Source organism: Furipterus horrens, unplaced genomic scaffold (assembly GCF_987537825.1).
Source record: "Furipterus horrens unplaced genomic scaffold, mFurHor1.1.pri manual_scaffold_1, whole genome shotgun sequence".
Classification (NCBI taxonomy): domain Eukaryota; kingdom Metazoa; phylum Chordata; class Mammalia; order Chiroptera; family Furipteridae; genus Furipterus; species Furipterus horrens.
The window spans coordinates 67677811-67697719 of NW_028327171.1; the positions used below are offsets into that span (position 1 = coordinate 67677811).

The 19909-nt window shown below is 35.2% G+C and overlaps 1 protein-coding gene across 1 annotated transcript in view; it reads right to left on the reverse strand.

Moving 5' to 3' along the window:
- Positions 1–19909, reverse strand: part of ROBO1 (roundabout guidance receptor 1) — a 424735-nt gene that overhangs the window by 34671 nt on the left and 370155 nt on the right. The window contains exons 19-23 of the mRNA XM_090275922.1: positions 16511–16553; positions 8508–8662; positions 5650–5985; positions 3696–3803; positions 919–1063 (exon numbers count right to left, since the gene is read on the reverse strand). Of these exons, the coding sequence (XP_090132048.1) occupies positions 919–1063; positions 3696–3803; positions 5650–5985; positions 8508–8662; positions 16511–16553 (787 nt within the window). The remainder of the gene's footprint in view (positions 1–918; positions 1064–3695; positions 3804–5649; positions 5986–8507; positions 8663–16510; positions 16554–19909) is intronic.

The window sequence follows — 19909 nt, forward strand, 5'->3', positions numbered from 1 at the left end:
CACACTAATTCTCTAACTCAGTGGTTCTCAACCTTCCTAATGCTGTGACCCTTTAATAGAGTTTCTCATGTTGTGGTGACCCTCAACCATAAAATTATTTTCGTTGTTACTTTGTAACTGTAATTTTGCTACTGTTATGAATCGTAATGTAAATATCTGATATGTAGGATGTATTTTCATTGTTACAAATTGAACATAATTAAAGCATAGTGATTAATCACAAAAACAATATGTAGTTATATATGTGTTTTCCGATGGTCTTAGGTGACCTCTGTGAGAGGGTTGTTCGACCCCTAAAGGGGTCGCGACCCACAGGTTGAGAACCGTTGCTCTGTTATTATGTGGATTATTTACACTTGTTAAATCCTTGTGGGAGACAATTCAGTCAAGTTTAAATTCCTATAGTTTTCAGCATAGTGTGATACCTAAGAACAAACAGTTTTCAGGATACTATAGGTATGGCATAAATCCACAAAATTATTTTATGAAAATTCAGAGATGTACAACAGAAGTTCTGATGTTTGAAAATCATAAAATCCTGTGTGTGTACATATATATATATATATAATATATATGTGATCTTAGTATATAGTCATGCTTACATATTTAAATTATATGTATATAATGTACAATATATAAAATATATATGTAAATTGCATATATGCATGTTTATGTATATAGTCATGATTTATAATTCTTAGTTTCAAAGAAGCTTTGAAGACACAAATTCCTTTTTTTTTGGCAGCACTGAGGAGGATTTTTAAGTCCTGCTGATTAATCAATACTGTTTTATTCAGAGGCACATATTCGTAGACCTAAGGAATGAGTTTCATTTAGGTAATCTAGTTTAACATTTACTTAATATGAGTTTAAGAAATCATATTATTCCACTTACATTTGTTCTGAAATTCCTCTTACCTTTCGTCCACAGAAATACTGTACTCTTCACTATTGCTATGCGGAGGAGGGTGTGCCGGGGGAGGGGGCAGCAGGTCTGCCCAGTTCATGCCACCCTGTTTAGGTACTTTGGGTGTCCGTGCCCCTTTCTTGTGCCCTTGACTCCCTTGAAAAGAATTAAAATTCAAGTATTTTATTTCTGGGCTTTAAATTTTTTTCTATGCTCCATGGGTTAATTATTTCTTGTAAATATGATCTTATAATTCATACGTAGAGAAAAACACATTTTTATTCATCAATTTTAAACAGAATTTTGTACAACAGAAGATATACAGTTTAACTGCAAAATAAATAGCAAAAAAGCAATAAAGCCATAAATGAATTTTACAAGTTATGTCATTAATAGTGATCTTACAGCAATTAATTGCACTATGGATTATCATCTAAAACAAATGAGCTGTACACATATTTTCTGAAGTTCCTTTCCATTATTTAATTACTGGAACTTAAAATACAATATGATACAGATACGATCTATTAGAGTTCCACTGTTGCGTTAAATCACTGAATATATATAATTTGTACTTGTCCATTGAAATGTTTTAGGCACAATGAAATTACTAGTTTTTGTTAGAATGCCAGGTGCAGAGGAAAATAATTGCTGAAAGAACTAAAATAACAATAAAAGAAGCATACAATGATTTTTTTCAAAAAGGGATGGAAGTGTATTTAGCCACTGTTTCTATAAAATTATGGCTTAGAGTAAAATGATGTTTCTTGCATATTCTTAGAAGTTGGAAGTAGCCCAATTATTCAAGTGCTCCAGTATTCATATTTTAGATTTGGCATATTCTTTAAATGTAGGGAGCTGCACATTTTAAAGAGTATTAATTTTAAAATAACTTGGGTCAAAAGCTATTCTGAGATAAAATGGTCTTTATCCTCCTCCTCCAATATGATACATTGTAGATTCTTAAATAAATTATAGACAATAATTCTATAATTACTTTTTTCATATGAGCCCTTAAATTCAGTGAATTATCTTGGTCTTTTAAATTTTTTAAACCTCTCTGAAACAGCTCCAAGTTACATGGGTATGAAATAGGTCACATGAGCCTTATGTTTTTGAGTCCATTGGGAATTTGCAGTCAAATGGCAGTGTTTGTTAAGCCAGATGTTTTTGCATCAGTATGTTGCTACACCACGTACGGGCTAAGCGACAGGCTGTCATTAATAAGTTAGGATTATCAGGCTTCGGCTGGTGTCCCCATTCACCCTCCTGCACTTGGCTGTCCTGCACTGGAATGGCAAGCACATACCACAGAGCTGACTACGCCCAGCACCTTCCTCCTGATCTCCCGGCACACATCTACTCTAACAACTTCATCCATCCTCAGACCGAACATCACAGATCTCTCCCACACTTCATTTGCTTGCTTCCTCCTCTCCCTTAATCATGACCATATTTCACATTTTTGTATCATTTCATCAAATAGTCATAGAATACATAATAATAAATAGCAGCAGAACATCAGGATCCAGGTATCAAAGCTGAGGCATGGAGAAAGTCAACTGAATATTAATAACCTAGAATCATATTTTTCCCTTTAAGTTATGATTTTTTAAGTGGTTAAGAATTCAAAGATCAAATGGCATAAGATACTAATAATAACATATTTTCTATGGTTTTCACAAGAGCAGATCTTTGAAAATCATCCTTTAATTTAGGGTTTACTTGAGAAAAAACAAAAATCATTTGATAAGATTTCAATTGTTATAAAAATCAAGCAACATATGTTAAAATAAGAGTACATCTAAAAAATAAAGAACTCTTTCTAAGCTTCCTTAATTCAAATATGAAAGAACCCAGAGTAGAAAATACCATGACTTAGTCAGGGAAAAATGAGAAAATGCAAATGCCATATTCATTACAGAAGAGGGTATGTACTTGGCCAAGAGCACCTATCAGCAGTTTCAGCCCAGATGCTCAGAAGTGATAGTTCTACTCTGTCCTGGGGAAACATAATAGAGTCAAGATCAATTGGTTTTGTTCTCACTGTGGTGTGACTTGCCACATGTTAGTTCTAATAATGAACTGCCTTTAATTAGAAAAACAGGGCTTAAGTACCAGCAAGCTCCCATCTGCAGCCCCTACCAGGAAAACAGCTGGCAAACAGCTGCGACAGCCTGAAGACCACAGGGAAGAGGCCTCAATGAGGTTCCTGAGGTACTTGCAGACTGAAGTTGGGAGGTTGCTTTATGATGCTTTAGAGCAAGAATTGAGGGAGAAGGGAGATTATAAGCTGAGGCAGGTTCCTACTGTACCTAGATCTCACCACGATCTCATGGTATTGTCTCTGAGGCTTTTGATACTGGGCAAGTGTCCAAATTTTATGTGCTTTTATAGTCTTTGTTTCAAAAGGTAACATTTAGCAGATTAACTTTGTGTGCAACATTGTTTAGTTATATTTTGGCCCGCTGTGGGGGTGGGGTAGGGGGTGGGAGTGAGGAAGTTTTAACAACCTTTAAAGACTACTTCATGCTTCTGGCTTCATTACAGCTCAACGAGGAAGAAAATAAGATCTTCAATCTTTGTTACCAAACAGAACATAAAATGGTTTAGTGAATGAACAGTCCTTCAAATTGCAGTTAAGATCCATGCCTGGATGATTCAAATTATATAAAGTGATAGACATATCATATACACACATCAGTTCATTAGCATTCAACTCATAATCGTGGAATATACCATCTTCTGCAAGGAGGTGTAGACTTTCTGGTTTGTCCCCCTTACTTACCAGATGTACTACTGCCCCGGTCTGAACTATTGTAGGATCCTCCTGTGTTCTGGTCATATGATTGGTTGTATGGGATAGTTGGAGGAATTGTGTCATTTGCTCGATAATCTGGACATTTTGGATAAAAATATTAAACATTTATTTTATCTTAAGTGTCTCAATCATTTACAAACAATTAAGCTTTAAATCATGGTGATCACTTGTTAACATGTACATAAGTATTCCAGAGGAAAAGTTTAAAACAAAAAAAAAGAAAGACTCCTTCAAGATTTATAAAATACAAATTCTTTGCATCTTCTTCTTTACATGAATTAGACTAAAAATAGACATGTACAAATCCTATGAGAGACTATTTCTTCTTTTTAAATTATTTATAAATCAGCTATGACAATAAATAAAATTTGTTTAACTTCTTATCTTTATAAATATAGTAACAAAATTATTTTAACAATATGAAATCAGGAAAATATCATGTATTTGGATCATAAAATAGTAAGTAAATTTAAAAAAACTAAAACTTGGCAGCAAGATTATATCTAATAAAAATATATCCACGGTAAGAAAATAAAGCATTTCAATCTGCCACAGAGGCAGAAGGGAAAATCCAAATGATAAACTTGCCACTGGAATGTAATGAGTAATAATCTGCCAGTCTAGTTGCACGCCAGGTCTTTATTATAGTTTGACATACCAAGTCTGTTTACAAGCAGTATAAACAATAAATCAAAGCTCTGAAATATTTGTACAGAGGACTGCCAAACCTTTCCCAAGTCCACAGTAAAGCCATATACTATGGAGGAATTGGAGAAATAATGTAAAAATAGTTTGAATTCCCACTGTAAATGCCATGATTGCAGAACAGCCCTATTCATCTTTGTCAGCCCTTGTCATGCACTTGTCCAAGAGTCTTAATAAATATTTATTGAAATGGGTTATTATGCCAATCAAGTATATTCTTAAACTTAGAAAATAGCAAGATGAATGGATTATTAAATTAAAACATACAACACTAACTTAATCAAACAAAATAGTGGGCTTAAGCTATCTTTTGTAAACTCTACCTGTAATCTGCTTTATTTTTTAAAAAAAGAGGTCCCAACTCAAGCCTAACTAAAAGAAATCTATGCCTCTAATTATCTACAATAAAATGTACCTTTTACCTGAACACTTATATAAAATTACCCAATCCATTCATATTAGAGCAATCCCTTTTTTCCTTGTGGTATAACTTTGCAAATCATGTTATTAAAGCAGTAGCCTGGAGGACTACAAAGAAATCATACACCAGTCTCTTCAAATTCACACATATTACAATGGAGAAACATTCCCCTCTGGCCATAAAAAATACCATTCTGCTCCGACAAGTTAACACTAAACTCAATTTATTTCAGGTTCTATCCTGACAGACTTCAATCAGGTCAACCAAAAAAACTTAGGTTCCAAAATCATATAGCACAGCAGTCTTAGTAGCCACATGAAGTGAGAGAAATACAACAAATTGAACCCCTTCTCTAGTTCCATTTAATTATTTTTCTTCAGTTTGATATAAAAGTGCCATTCATTTATATGACCATACAGAAGCAATTATCTTCCATCCGTGAGTGGAAAAATGGGATAGTCTATTTATTTAAAATGTGAGGTATTGTGACGGTTGTATATCTGCCTTATGAATAAAAGATTGTCTGTCCTAAGCAATCCCTCACCTACGATTAAATTTAAATTAATCTCAAAACCATTTGAAAATACTGATATTTATTTTAAAATCAATTTCCAAGGTTATTGTTGTGCTAATTAACTCTTTGACAGTGGAAATTTTGAGACCAAAGGAATCAGAAAACCTTGGTAACAAAAGAAAGCTTTCACTTACTAGTGCCAGGCAAGTTTCGGCACATAGGGCAGAAGGATTAAGAGTACCGCTATAGAAAAGGGTGGGAAGGAGGGCAAAGCTCTTCACCTTTGTTCAGCTTGTTTTGCTCCATGATGTTGTACTGAATGGGTGCCACTTCTTGTTTCTGCTGTCCTGGCGGTTTCCAGTGCTTCTCGCTGGAGTCTCCGCTGCCATTGTTCATGTTGTTGCTGAGGTTTGACTGGATGAGCTGGGTGGTGGCGTACGGAGTGGGCTGCCCTGATGGATTGACAAAACGCCCATCCTTCAGATTTGGGCTATTGAAGGTTTTCATCTCATTGATTTTGTTACTAAGGTCCACATCACCATAAACAGTTGACTCAGGGAGCATCAGATTGGTTTGTTTGTTATCCAGTTGGTTGTTATAATTTGCTATACAATCAGCTATGTGTAATGGAGAGGAAAAGGAAAAAGTCATTCTCCATGGTTATTAGTTTAAATTTCTTTGTAAGTAGCTTTGTGAGTCACAGTAAAATTGTTATGTAAAGAACAAATAGGCTTAAATAAGATTGATGAAAAGGGCCAAGTATTTACATGTACTTTCTAAGGAAGATAATTAAAAATTTAGGAAATAGGAGAGGACACACAGAATTTATACAGAGACTAATTTTGAACTTCTGCTAGTGCTATGTAGTAAATAATTTGCCCAATTTAAGGCAATTTTAACAACTCCATTAATAGAAAGTCCACCAAAATAAAACGTATATTAATATCTTTAGGTGCCAAATTTAAATTTTCTAGTCTGGAGCTATTGATCTATTTGAAGCTACTGGTTAGCTATTGAAGCAACAGAACAAAGGGCATAGGTTCAGAATCCAAACAAAGAAAAAATTAAAAAACTCTGCCTTCCTATCAAAGAACACAAGATTTAAATATTTTATAAAGTACAGCTACTCAAAAGATATGAGGAACAGAGGAGTAATAGTAAATAGTGTTCAGGGAGTTTTTATTAGTTCTTTTCTTGGTCATGATGATAGTCATTGTAACGGAAAGATGTTAATCATTTTTTCATGGCTTTATAATGACACCCCAAGAATGACAATATTGATGGCAAAATGAATTATAAGTAACTAGGGTAATTTAATCAAATAAAGCCTAAAATAAGGTCTATTATGTCTATGAACTCAATTTCCTACTAATTTTCCCTTCATTAAAATACTTGAGAATGAAATAACTAATATACATATAAATTCTGCAGTTAAAATATTTAAAAAACAGGAGAAAGTAAAATCATAATTTAAATTTACAACATTTTAAAATAAAAAATTAGTGAAGTTACAATGGTAAAAATACCATTACTTTACTCATGTAGTTCACAGTGGCACCAACATGAACAGGTCACCTTGAAGGTTGCTTTTCAACTGGATAGCTTAAAAAGTGTTGACATGGTTGCTATTAAAGATGGAAACATGAATATAATCTTAAGAAAATTTGCAACTTCTCCATAATACTGAATTCAGATACTTTGTATTTCAATTTCCAAGGTATTAAGTTTTGTGTAATAGTGGTTAAGAAATATTATTAATGGTCATATAGATTTGGCAATACTGTTTTTTTCCCTCAGTCTTTCTAAATGAGTGCAATTCATAGAACTTTCTGAGATAATGGACATGTTCTATTCTGCATTGTTTACTATAGTAGCCACTAGCCACATGTGGTTACTGAACTCTTGATTGTAGCTAGTAAGAATGAGGAACTGAATTTTAAATTATATTTAATTTAATTTAAATTCAAATAGCCATCTATAGCCAGAAGCTACCATATTGGAAAACACAGCTCTACATATTAATTTTAATGAGTGTTGTTATTTTTTACTTTCTTATAAAGCTCAGGGTAGTTTTCTTTTTTTATGATTATGTGAGCATCTATCTTTCTGGACAACTAGAAGATGGACCTCTGGACAACATGAACATGTTATATTCATATCCACATCCAATGGGACTTCTTTCAAGATTAGAATTACAGATTACACTATGATTGTTTTTTACAGTATATAACATCTTTATTTAAATGCCGTCTTCTATTTTCCTATTCCTTAATTCATGGGATATTTTACTTCTATAGTCATATAATATGATTCCTTATATTCTTTTAATATTAACTGAATGTAGAGGGATTTTTTAAAAGTAAAAATCATTTGTATTTTTTTGTTAATTCCCTCAAATGCTATACACTATACATCCATGTTTTAGCATGCAATGTTAGCAAAGTAATTTACTTACATATATTTCTGAACCAAAAATATAAAAACAAAGTACAAAATAAATGTATGCACACACATCTGCAAAAGATTTTATATGTACATATAAATATATATACATACATACATATATGTGTGTATGTGTATATGTGTGTGTGTGTGTGTGTGTGTGTATCTCCATCCTCAGGATTTATTATTATTATTATTTTTTTTTCCATCCTCAGGATTTATATCTATACTATAAAATGTGATTTTATTTTCAGTTAATTTATTATTGTTGCATAAATGTTATTATTATTGCTATTAAATAATTTGGTTCACTCAAACTATAGATTTATTAACATGCTGATATTTTTATCCTTCAAATCTTAAAAAGATTTAAATAATAACAATTAAAATTTTTAACTACAGTCTTATGAAGATATAAACTTTTACATAATTTAATTTTTCCTAATTTGCTTCATATTCTGGAGTTTATATTCTCCATTCTCCCATCACATAGTGGGAAACACTTTTGTGGGAGAGTGAAATGTAAAGATATAGGGATGGGTAAAATAAGCAGGCTAGACTGCTAAACAATAGTCAACATTTCATGAAAGTGTTGATCAAATTTTCCTTTCCAATGTAGAGAGAGGAAAAGAAATGTATCTCCTTCCGCGTATCCCTTACAATACATATACTCATCAGTATGCCATGGGCCTCTAACCTGGGCGGCTGTAGGTGGTCAGGTTGCTATCGCTGTTCCCACTGCCAGCTGTACAGCAGTTGATGGAGCAGTCATTGTGATTATTACCAGTATTAGGCCACGTGTCTGCCAGCCAGGGCTGTGCAGCAGGTTCACTGATGTTGAGAAGTCCCGGTCTAAAGAAACATAATATATAGTAAGCAAATAATATTTCTTATTCAGAATTCCAATGAATTTTTAATTCTATTATTCTCACTGATAATTTGGTCAACTATACTGAATGATATTATTATTCCTTTTATTTTACACACACTATAATGTAATATTCCAGCTTATATAACCATAACTTTGTAAACTGGCAAAGCTGTGCTTCAGACCTAAAGTATTGTGTAATTTGCAAAGCTCTACTCCACCATTAGTCACAGTGACTAAAAATCAAACATGGAACCTAAAAATACGGACACGTGTCTTAAAGAATATTACAATTAAGTGAGTTTACATTTCTTCATTTTTGACCCCTTTAAAAATCATGATCCTCCTCATAACATAAAAAAATGGAATAAGTTCCTGACTTACATCATGGATCACAGTAAGAATATCTGCATAATTTTCTCCAAAACGATGTTTCAGAAATAGTGAGTTTGGGGCTTTGTGACCTTTTGCAGAGAGCCTCATCAATGTTTCAGTGCACAGCTTTTTAAGCTTGTCCTCATTTTCTGATGGGGACAATGTAAAATGCATAAATCCCTATATAAACAAAGTAGAGCTACTGAATTAAACCTGGTAAAACAAAGATGTTCACTGTAAGAAATATTAGTGCATTTTTTGTTTGTTCGTTTTGTTTTTTTTGTTTATCTTTCTGTGGCACAACAGATGTTAATATTCTTTCCTTGTGTGTTGAGAATGCAAAGCACATGAACGATTGTCGATGGGAGCCCTGGAGCCCCAGTGCCTGAGATGCTAACTGGAGTCCAAGAAAGGCATTCCTGATGTCCTTTTCCAACACTGACGGGACGTGATACCTCAGCAGAGGAGGTGAAGATGCATTCTGTGCTGTCAGACCTGCAACAAACAGACTGGGACTCCAGGTTCCGCAAAGATTTTCTTCATAGTTTCATTTTTTTTTCCTTTAAGTGCAATAGCCATACTTCTTGTTTACCTGGGAAGCAAGAACCTGGTGTTCCACTCTCCAGGTTACCTATTCTGACACAGTCAACGGAGAAAACTTACTGTGCATGGTTGTTTGAGGAATAATTCACTTCAAATGAAGAATACAGATTATAATTTATTTACCTACCCACATGTAAATATATATATATATATATATATGTGTGTGTGTGTGTGTGTGTGTGTGTGTGTATGTGTATGTGTGTAATAAAACTGAATATTTACTCTTTGCTAACAATGTATGAGGCATTGTTCTGAGGTCTTAACAAGTATCGATTCATTTCACCCTAATAAAATTTCTACAAGGTAGTGACTATTATTATCTAAATTTTACAGATGTGGGAACTGAGACACCTGAGAGAGGTAAAGAAACATGTACATGGCTAAATAAAGTGAGTGAATGGCAGAGCTGGGATTCAAGCCCATAGAGTCTGGTTCTAAAATGTACTCTGATCTGGAAGGTTATAACACATATATTGGAGCATGCTGAAATTTCCTCCAGCTCTCAAACATTCTTAATAAAAGAAAGAGTGAGGAACATGTCTGGAATCTTGAAATTCACAATAAAGCTGTTAAAATGAAGCAAACTTCCTATTAAAATTGTTGATAAAAACATTCTTTGAAGAGCAGAGTTGCTGAACTGTTGAAATTTAAAACATTTAAATGCAAGCTATATCACAGATATCTGGAATCTTTGAAATACATGTTATAGAAAGTCTGCATCCATTAATCTTTTGCTTTCCTTATTTTAGTCTCTCTTGAACTTAAACCATGTGTGTTATCACTATAGAAGTTATTAAAAATAAATTTTTATATTTTACACTGTAGAGATACTATGGTATGCTTGAAATATGGGTCAAGTGGAAATTTTCCACAGCCTGTCTACATGTTTCAAAAGGAAAAGACAAAATTTTTATGCTACCATGATTCCCTAATAAAGACACTTTGAAAGCTAATGTTTTGATATCATCACAGGCTGAAAGCACTTTTCATATCTATGGGTGATTTCCAACAGGAAGTAGGATTAACAACTCACATCCTGGTTCTCAGTTGAGACTTGCATTTGGAATGCTAATTATTTAGGGAAGAAGGTTAACCATGATCGCCAGCTCATATGTATCTTAAAATGACATGTGGATACTTCAGAGGTCTTTGAGGAAGCCGAGATCATACACAGTTACTCTGATAAGGGTGTGAGTGGGTCTTTTCTAAACTAACAATTGCAGAGACTATGTTTACGTATTTAAGATAGTCTAGTGTGCATAAGACATATTTAGCAACCCAACAATAAGAAATGAAGCAGAAGCAAAACACAACGCTAGTTACAGTGGTTGATATGTGTCTAAAATATTCTATAATATTACCGTACAATATATTGGCATGTAATATGTTATTTTCATGCTAACATTCTTGAGTTTTACTTATTTCTTCCCTGTCTTCAAAAGACAATATTATAAGGGAAAAGAAGACACAAGGGTTTGCAAACAAACAAAAAGATTATCATCCCATTTATATTAAGGGGATAGATTTATGTGACAAAGGAAAAGAGGGCAAAGCACTTAAATAATTGTGTGGCAATTACTTTCAATTTCTCTGCTCCTTTTATTACTCCACGTATTCTGATCACTTATTCAAAATCAAAACAAACAAACACATAAATTCCATATTTATCTGAATATGTAAACCACAAAACAAAATACTACAGGGTCCAGGGGCTGGGGAAAATAGTGAAGGGACCTGGCAGTAAGTGTTGCCTATAGGCTGTCTCCTCTTTCCATTGATAATCTGAAAGAGGTTGGAAGCCAGAAAGAAGGGAAGGACAGATCTCAGAGTGGCCAGCGTTTAAGAGAAGGAAGTCCTGAGCTTAGTTACTAACTCGCTTCCCATTGCCAGGAAATGTGGTGTCTTTTCCACCTGATCAGCCTGACTTCCCTACTCCCTTTTTAGCCTTTCTTTGGTTTTTCCTGGTTTATGCTCTGGTTTTGGTTTTAAGTGGTGTTTTTGGAAGAGGTGACTGGGATTACTGAAGTAAGGAAAACAAATGAATTGGAACAGCTATTTAGTATTTCCAATATCCTTCTTTGAATTACATAACATGTCCTTTCCCTTTTCAAGTTGAGAAGAGGTCTTTTTGCTGACCACGATCCTCATATGCACTTCTGTGGGAATAACTAAATTGATAATAATAAAAACTAGAGGAGATTTCTAGCTAAACCTCCTCCTCTATTAGGGAAATGTACTCAAGGACTCAACTTAGGTCCTTTGACATCCAATATTTTTCAATAACTCACTCTTCCTTCTTTAGATAGTTTTTGATGATTATCCCTCAAAGATCAATAATACATGTATTGAATTTATTGAAGTAATTTGGCATATTAAATATTGCATTTAAAAAACTCATGTATTTAATTATTGATTAAGACATTATTTAGCCATTACACTCCAGCATCTGACAATTGACTGTGAGAAGCAATCACATAGAACAGAAGTTGGCAAACTGCTCCTGTAAAGAATCAGACAGGAACCATTGCAGGCCATATATTTCCCATTGCAACTACTCAACTCTGCCACTGCAGCAGAAAAGCAGTCACAATCTGCAAACAAATAAGTTGGGCTGTATTCTTGCAAAACTTTACACACAAAACCAGATTTGGCTCAAGGGCCATAATTTGTTGACCCCTGATATAAACAAAATAAAACTGCATGATCTCACGTTAGATGTTTAAGCGTAGTATTTACATAGCACAAAATGTTCATGGATGCCTGCGAGCCAAGTGTCGCTGGTTCGATTCCCAGTCAGAGCACATTACTAGGTTGCACGTCAGGTCCCTAGTTGGGGGCGTGAGTGAGAGTCAACCACACAGTAAAAAAAAAAAAAAAAAAAAAAAAATGTTCATGGATGATGCGGCAGGTGAACCTCAGTAAACTGGTATGTGCAGGGGGGACACATTCCAGGCTGTTGTAACAATAACATACACAGGGGATGCAATACTGGCAAGTGGCAGGTGGATCGCAGGCTGAGGAATAATGTGGACCTGCACAGCCCTGGAAGTTGCGGGCTTCCTGTGCTATGCTGAATCTGGAGTTGATATTTCCAACATGGTAGGTTCTACTGAAAATGGGATTTTCAGCTGCTCAGCAACATGATCACATGCATTTCAAAATATCCTGGCTCCAATAGGCAAAGGGAATTCACAGGGAAGAGTGTAAATGAAGACAGATGAAGGCAGGACCACAGAGAGCTTCGGTAACAGATTAGGCAAGAGAGACCAAGAGTGTGAACCGAAACAAAGTAGTGATAATGAAGGGGGTAAAACTTAGGATCAACAAAACGCAGTCAGGGAACATCTTGACTTAGTGTTACAGAGCGGGCTCCCCAAGGAGATGGGAGGGACTTTAACTATAGAATGGTGACAAAAAGCTTACGGAGCCTACGTAAAATTCTACAGGTGGCTTCAATTAGTCACCCTGCCTAGTGCATCACAGGATGCAGTCAGGGATTTAACAATAAGGCAGCAGGATTTTGGCTAGGAGGAGAGTACCATGCGGCTTAGAAAGGGAAGGGAGAACTCTATGCGGTTTACAAGGAGGCTGGGAACTATGATAGATAAAAGCTATACTCCATCTAAAATAAGACATGCCTGAAATTTGGCAAGAAGGAGCAAAAGAAAAAAAAAACACTTTCTGTGACTATTAATGATTCGTATGCACCAGTGAAGAAGTTCTAACTTTTAGCATGATGCACAGAAACTAGTATATCATGCCTCATATGCTCTGCTTTGTTTTGTTTTGTTTTGGCAGTTGACAAGAAGTTAATTTGCTTTAGCGAAAATCCCTCATTCCAGCCTTTCTGTATAATAACTCTTTCTTGCTGTTTTCTTGTGGTACATACTGAGGCCCCACACATTTGCTATTTCAGTATAATTTCCAGTGCCCTCACTAAAGTTACTGACCTGGTCTTATCTGCACAGTTTTTGTGTCATATTTGCTTCTTGAATCTGATTAACTAGAATATTTATCTTTTCCCCTTTTTAATATGTGATGTCACTTAACCTAATTTATGTGTAGGAGCACTACATCATTGGTTGCAAGCACTCTACATGTAAGATACACACTTGTATGCAGAAAGTATCTTCTTGCAGGCTTATAATACCCTTCACATGGAAGATCAATGAGGGAAATCTTTATATTCTGTATAAAAACAAAATCAAATTTATATACTAAAATCATTTGTCTAAAAATTTAAGTTGTTTTCAAATAAAAATAAAAAATGCATTTCTGATATGTAAAAAAAAAAAAAAAAAAAGGGTTCTGCATTGGGAGCTGGAGAACACCGCAACACAGGCAAAACGTTCCCAATTAGGCTCGAATGATTGGCAGCTGCTGGTAACACTGAACTGTGTCTGGGAAGTAGGAAAACTATATCTCTGACTTTTCTAAAACTAGCCTGGTTTGGCAGGGGGAGGCAGAACTATGTGTTTGTGGGTGTTTTAAAGGAAATAAGACTTAACGGCAGAAATCCACTAATAATCTAAACCTATATAACATTTAAATAAACAATTGCTTTTCTTTTCACCGAACTCTGGTATTGAGAGTTATGCTTCTGGCAGCGGGCAATCGGGGCCCTCATAACTGAACAGTCCGTGGGTTCTGTTTCAATCAAGGCAGCCCGTGGGATCTGTTACACGGGGTCACTAATCAAATGAGGTAGGGGGTTCAGTGAGGACTCACGGAATCTGAGATGCTCCAGGGAAGCCCGCATTTAAGGGATGGACAGGAGAGAAATGAGAGAAGGAGTTTGGTTCCTGGCTCCTTGTCTTACTGCACTGGGTCATAGAACAAACACACACACACACACATGCACAATGGCTAGAAAATAAGACCTCTTCCTTATGCCATCCTGATCCCTCATATCCTGTTTTATTTTTCCATATCACCCAACTGCTAGTACTATGGAGTTAACTTTTTAATGTTTATTATTTATCTCTGATGTCCTCCACTTAGTATAAGGTTCATGTGGACAGGGAATTTTACTGACTTTGTTTCCTGATGCATCTCGAGAAACTAGAACAGTGCCTGTCACATTGTAAGTATTCAATGAATATGTTTGGTTAATAAATTTAAAATTGTGTATATAACCGTTATTTTGAGCACTGAGTCAAAGATCTTAACTGCTGTCTCTGTAACATTTCAGCATCTTTTATCATTTCATTTGGTTAAAAAAATGAGATGATTTTTATTTGGTATCTGAAATAAACCAGTTTCATTGCTATTTTATTTTTAGATTAAAAGTTAATTTTTTTTATGGTGATATAGTGAGCTTTCCAAATGGATAAGTTTTTTAGGAACTTTGCAATTTTCCAGCCCTGCGATAGAAACTACCATTTGATAACTTATGGGCTCCTGCCATTATTCTAATTTTATAATTCGGTCTATCTAGGTTATAAATTCCTTTACAGCAGAAACCAGACTTGTCACACGCGTGTGTGGGGACACTCATCTGGCCCAGGCCTGTGCATGCACGGTGGCTTGTGCAGAAAATACAGAAGCTGCTCAATAAGCACTTTCATATGCTTTGATTAATGAGAAAACTGGAGTCTATAGTCATCAGTATACACAGGTACAGAGGTGGTTATATAATCAGGCATTCCAGATTTATTCACAAGAGAGTATTCTTATGCCAGAAGCTGTTTCATGAATGTCTGGGCTATGATTTAGATGGAAATCCCCTGGATGCAAAAATACACCCTGGTTTAATTCCTGAATCAAGTGGATTTATCCCTTATGAAGACCTCCCCAGCTTTTGGATCTTTCAGAGTCTGGCTTTGTTTCACGGGTATGAAAACTGGAAGCTAGACGCAGGAAAGAGAAGATCAGTGCTCATTGCCATGTACGTACAGCATTGGTTAAAGGTGGTCGACATTTCCTTTTAAGTTACTCTTTGTCATGTACTAAATTGAGTAATTTTGTATCAGACATTATAGCCCTTGGATTCAGGAATAATATCTTCCTCATTTTTGTCTTTTCCAGTAGCAACCACATTATCTATCTGTACAGAGCAAGACAATCATTACGTTAATTGAACTTGAATTATAAAATGATTTTGGTTGGAAGATTTTTTTCTTATACCTCAAGCAAGATGTTACTGTTTTTGAAAAAAAATCAAGTTATTGTAGAAAATCCCATAGCTTGCCTTTTATAACTTATATCTTATTTCAGCCCCGTTAAGCCGCCTGTCACAGCAATTAGTGATTTACCTGGGAATATATTAAAGTTCGCCGAATAATAATTAACAAAAAATCAAAATATAGGATTGAGGTTCATTTTAATGAGAGAGGAAAAAAACCCTCTGTGTTAATAAACTACCTAGATTTCTTCTTTTATTTCAACGTATCTTCCCTGCAAATGGACAGCCATAGACTATGCTGAATTCATAACAAGAACAAACAAACATAACCTACAATTTATGAGCAAATGCTGTGTTCAGCAGGTTTTCTAATGAACACTTTTTCTTTGATAGTATCTGTTAACTAGCTATATTTCTTAATCTTCATAAATGCCATCACTTAATTATTTTAAGTCCTTTTAATCATCTGCTAAATCAGCAAGTCTGTCTTTCCCGGTTCAAGTTCTCCCTCTGGTGGCCATTGGCTAAGATGCAGCAGCTCCAACAAACCGTATTTTTGTGCAAGCAAGCTTGGTGTCGCAGCACAGTGGAATGGAGTATTTCTGAAAGATCTGAACAAATCCCACTTTCAAATCAAACCTTTTAAGCAAAGATAGTGATTTCATCGAAGAAGACAAGAAGAAGTATCTGTAATTCCCCTCAGGTTCTACAAAACAAGCAAGATAATTACCTCCCTCCACTGCTCACAGCTTCGCCTCCTCTCTGATAAGTTACTAGAATGTTACAAAAAGAAAAAGAAAATTAATAGTCATGTTTATATTTGTATATCAAAAGCTAGTACATTTATGAACATCTTTCTAAATAAGAATGTATTCTCCCTTTCTACTCAGAAGCAAAACAAAATCTATCACAGGAGGTAAGAGAGGTCTGACTCAACTAGTATTTTTTATCATTTTATAGAACTAATTATAAGTTGCTCTTACAAATATGACCACAAGGTTGAGAACTCAGCAAAGGCAAACTTTATTACACTCTTATTTAATGTAACTATCACACATTTATACATTCGCATTCCCATAGATTTATATTTTGAGTTTACTATTAGATCACATGACTTCATGAATTTATCTAAGTGGAATCTTAAATTTGGGGCAAAATCCTTATCAGACTATTTTCCCATAGTATGAGTACCAGTAAGACAAAGATAAATGTTAAAATAAACTTCCTCTCTCTCCACACACAAAGATGTATGTATTCCAAGTTGTGACTATAAATTAATGCAGCCTGTTTTTATTGTGGCTTATAGAAATTCTTCTTGCTATATTTCATCAGACATGTATATAGGGTAAATATTTATTTTAAAGCTTCTGAAAGCATTTTCAGCTTAATAAATTATGGGTATAAAAATTTGGCCATAACAAAACAAGGTTTGCACATAGGCAAGGGGTTAAGGAGCTTAGCTTTTCTGTAAATACAGACACATTTTCTAAGAAGAAATGTGTTTCTAAAAGCTGCCAAATTCTGCGACTTAGAAGAACTCCAAACTGGGAGTCTGTTAAGGAGAGATAACTGCTTCCAACGATTACAATAACTGGATTAAAAACGAGGAGGCAAGACCAAGACCATAGGTGTATCTTTTACTAGAGTGATGTGCAAGGAGAGGACCCACTTTGAAAGAAACCGAATAGAACAGAACATTAGGTTTCTGACTTGGGAAAATGGAAAGTTTTATCTTCACATGTGCTAGATATTTTGGTTATCTTCAAGAATGTTGATTTTATGGACAGAGAATCAAAAGGGAGAGAAATTTCTGTTGGAAACCCTGAAAGCTTAAGTTAAGGGGAAAAGGCACTGTCAAGTATGAAATAATCAATAAGATCATTAACATGTTAAATCATGCTGTGGGTAGACACAGGGTGTCCATCTAATGAAACACATGCATACAGGCTAATGGGCAGTGTGGCGTATGAATAAATAGCTCCATTAAATGGATAAAGAACAACACCAACCATTTCTGCTTCAAACGCATGCCTGACATGAGTAAATGAAGTATTGTATTCCATTTAAGTATTTTCCCTCAACTTACTGCAGAAAATGAAATAAAAATAGAAACACAATAGTATAACACATGCTAAACTAACAAAGGAAAGGAGGAGGGTAAGTGCAAATATATACCTGTTGGTGTGAAGGTAAAAGACGGGACTGAAAAATCAAAACAAAATATAAACCAGTTATTAAGCTGAAGAGAGAAAGGGAACATATCACATTAGTATAAATCAAGCAGACAGCTGAACATAAAACAAATGTAAATAACTAAGCCAGTCATTCTGACATTCTGATATATGAATAAAACGAGAGCCGAGGTTAAAAAGAGAAGCTTGTCTCTACAAGCACCATTTTGAAGTGTCTGACATTCTCGTACGAAGGGGAATTGTGCTGGGTTAGCCCTTAAATGACCCTGCATTTGGTAACACAGAAGCAGCTCATGGCTTTAGTACAAGCCGGGCTCCTCTGCTATAAATCATTTCCAAATATTGGATGAGGGAGTCTTAAACAAGTATTATCAGGGTTTTGCTTGAACCTTATCTAGAAATCTGAAAGTAAATGCTTATTAAAGTGGACTAATAGGTGCACTTAAATATTCGCCATTAAAAGACGGAGACAGAGATTGAGGGCAGGAGAGGGAAAGAAAGGGGAAGAAAGCAAGAAAGGAAGGAAGGCAGATGGGAAGAAAATAAGAAAGGAAGACAGGCAGAGAAAAAAAAGGAAGGAAGGAAGAAAGAAAGAACTGGAACAAAGAGAACCATAAAAACAAACTCTTCTGCTGCCAATGCTTGGGACCTTATTATATACACAGTGTAATGCTGCATTTTTATCATCAAAGACAGTTGGGAACAGACAGAAGAAATGGGGAGTTTTAGACTTTAATTTCTCTATTTCAGTTTCTGTTTAGAAGCTTTGTAGAAGTAGGTCAAACTTTTATTTATTTATTTTTAATATCGCAATCTGGAAGCTAAACAATAGAACAATAACATCCCTCTGAAAACCTTCACTCTCTGTAGTAATAAATCTTAATCTAATCAATAATGCCTGAAACTAAACTGCAAACCTCAAAAGTAGCAGCCTTGTCTCCCCCATTTTCCTATCTTCTCCCATTCCTGGGTGTTGGATAGCACCGAGGCTATTCCTTGTAATTTCATAGAGGATGGAGGCTTATTTTCCAAGCTCTTCACACTGCCTGGTGAGGAAGGCAAGGGACCCTACATTGCTTCTTGAAGACTAAAGTTTGCTTTTAAGAAATCCTTCAAATACACAAGCTATAACATTGATTAGCTAACGTGGATCAAAAAGCTGCTGCAACCTGTATTTTCCACTTCACATCGAAAATGGACTCGAGGATTAGGGCTTGGGGGGATGCAAACTGGAATGCTACACTGTCCTTTACGACAGTCACTGCTTTCCAAATCATGTTATCTCTGGCCATGCTAGAAAGAACAAAAACAGCAACCTCGCTTCTTGTACCTGACTTATACGCTGGCCTTCATCTGCAGCATGGCAGTCCCTGTCTTAAGAATGTATCATTTCCTTTCAGTAAGATTTTTTCAGAGTCAATGGAATTTAGCTACATTCAAAAATTCAGAGCTGCAGTAAAAATTCCCCATAAAAAATAAATAACTAAAGTACGTTAGAAAGTAAAAGGTATTCAGGCAAGAACAGAGTGCCTAGACCTTCATTTGCAATCACAAGGACACAGGGAAAATATGAATGGTCCTTGTCAGTACTCCTAGCTCACTGCTTGAAGGAGAGATGAAGAGGCTAGTTTAAGGGAAATTTTTACAGCATATACACCAAAGGACAACTTAATTCTCAAAGCTTCTAATAATATAACACAGTCTTTTTACCCAGTGAGGCTGGTGCACAGTGTGAATGTGTGTGGGTGGGGGTACCGGGTGTTCTATCAGAGGAAATGCCTGCAGATTAATGTGGGGGGTGGACAATGCTCATTATTACCCAATCATACTCTGACTTGATGGTTTATAAGCCAATAGGCTCTTTTACATTTATTTCTTTAAAATACTTCACTTCCTTTTTTCTTATAATTACCAGCATTGTTTTTGACATAGGCAAT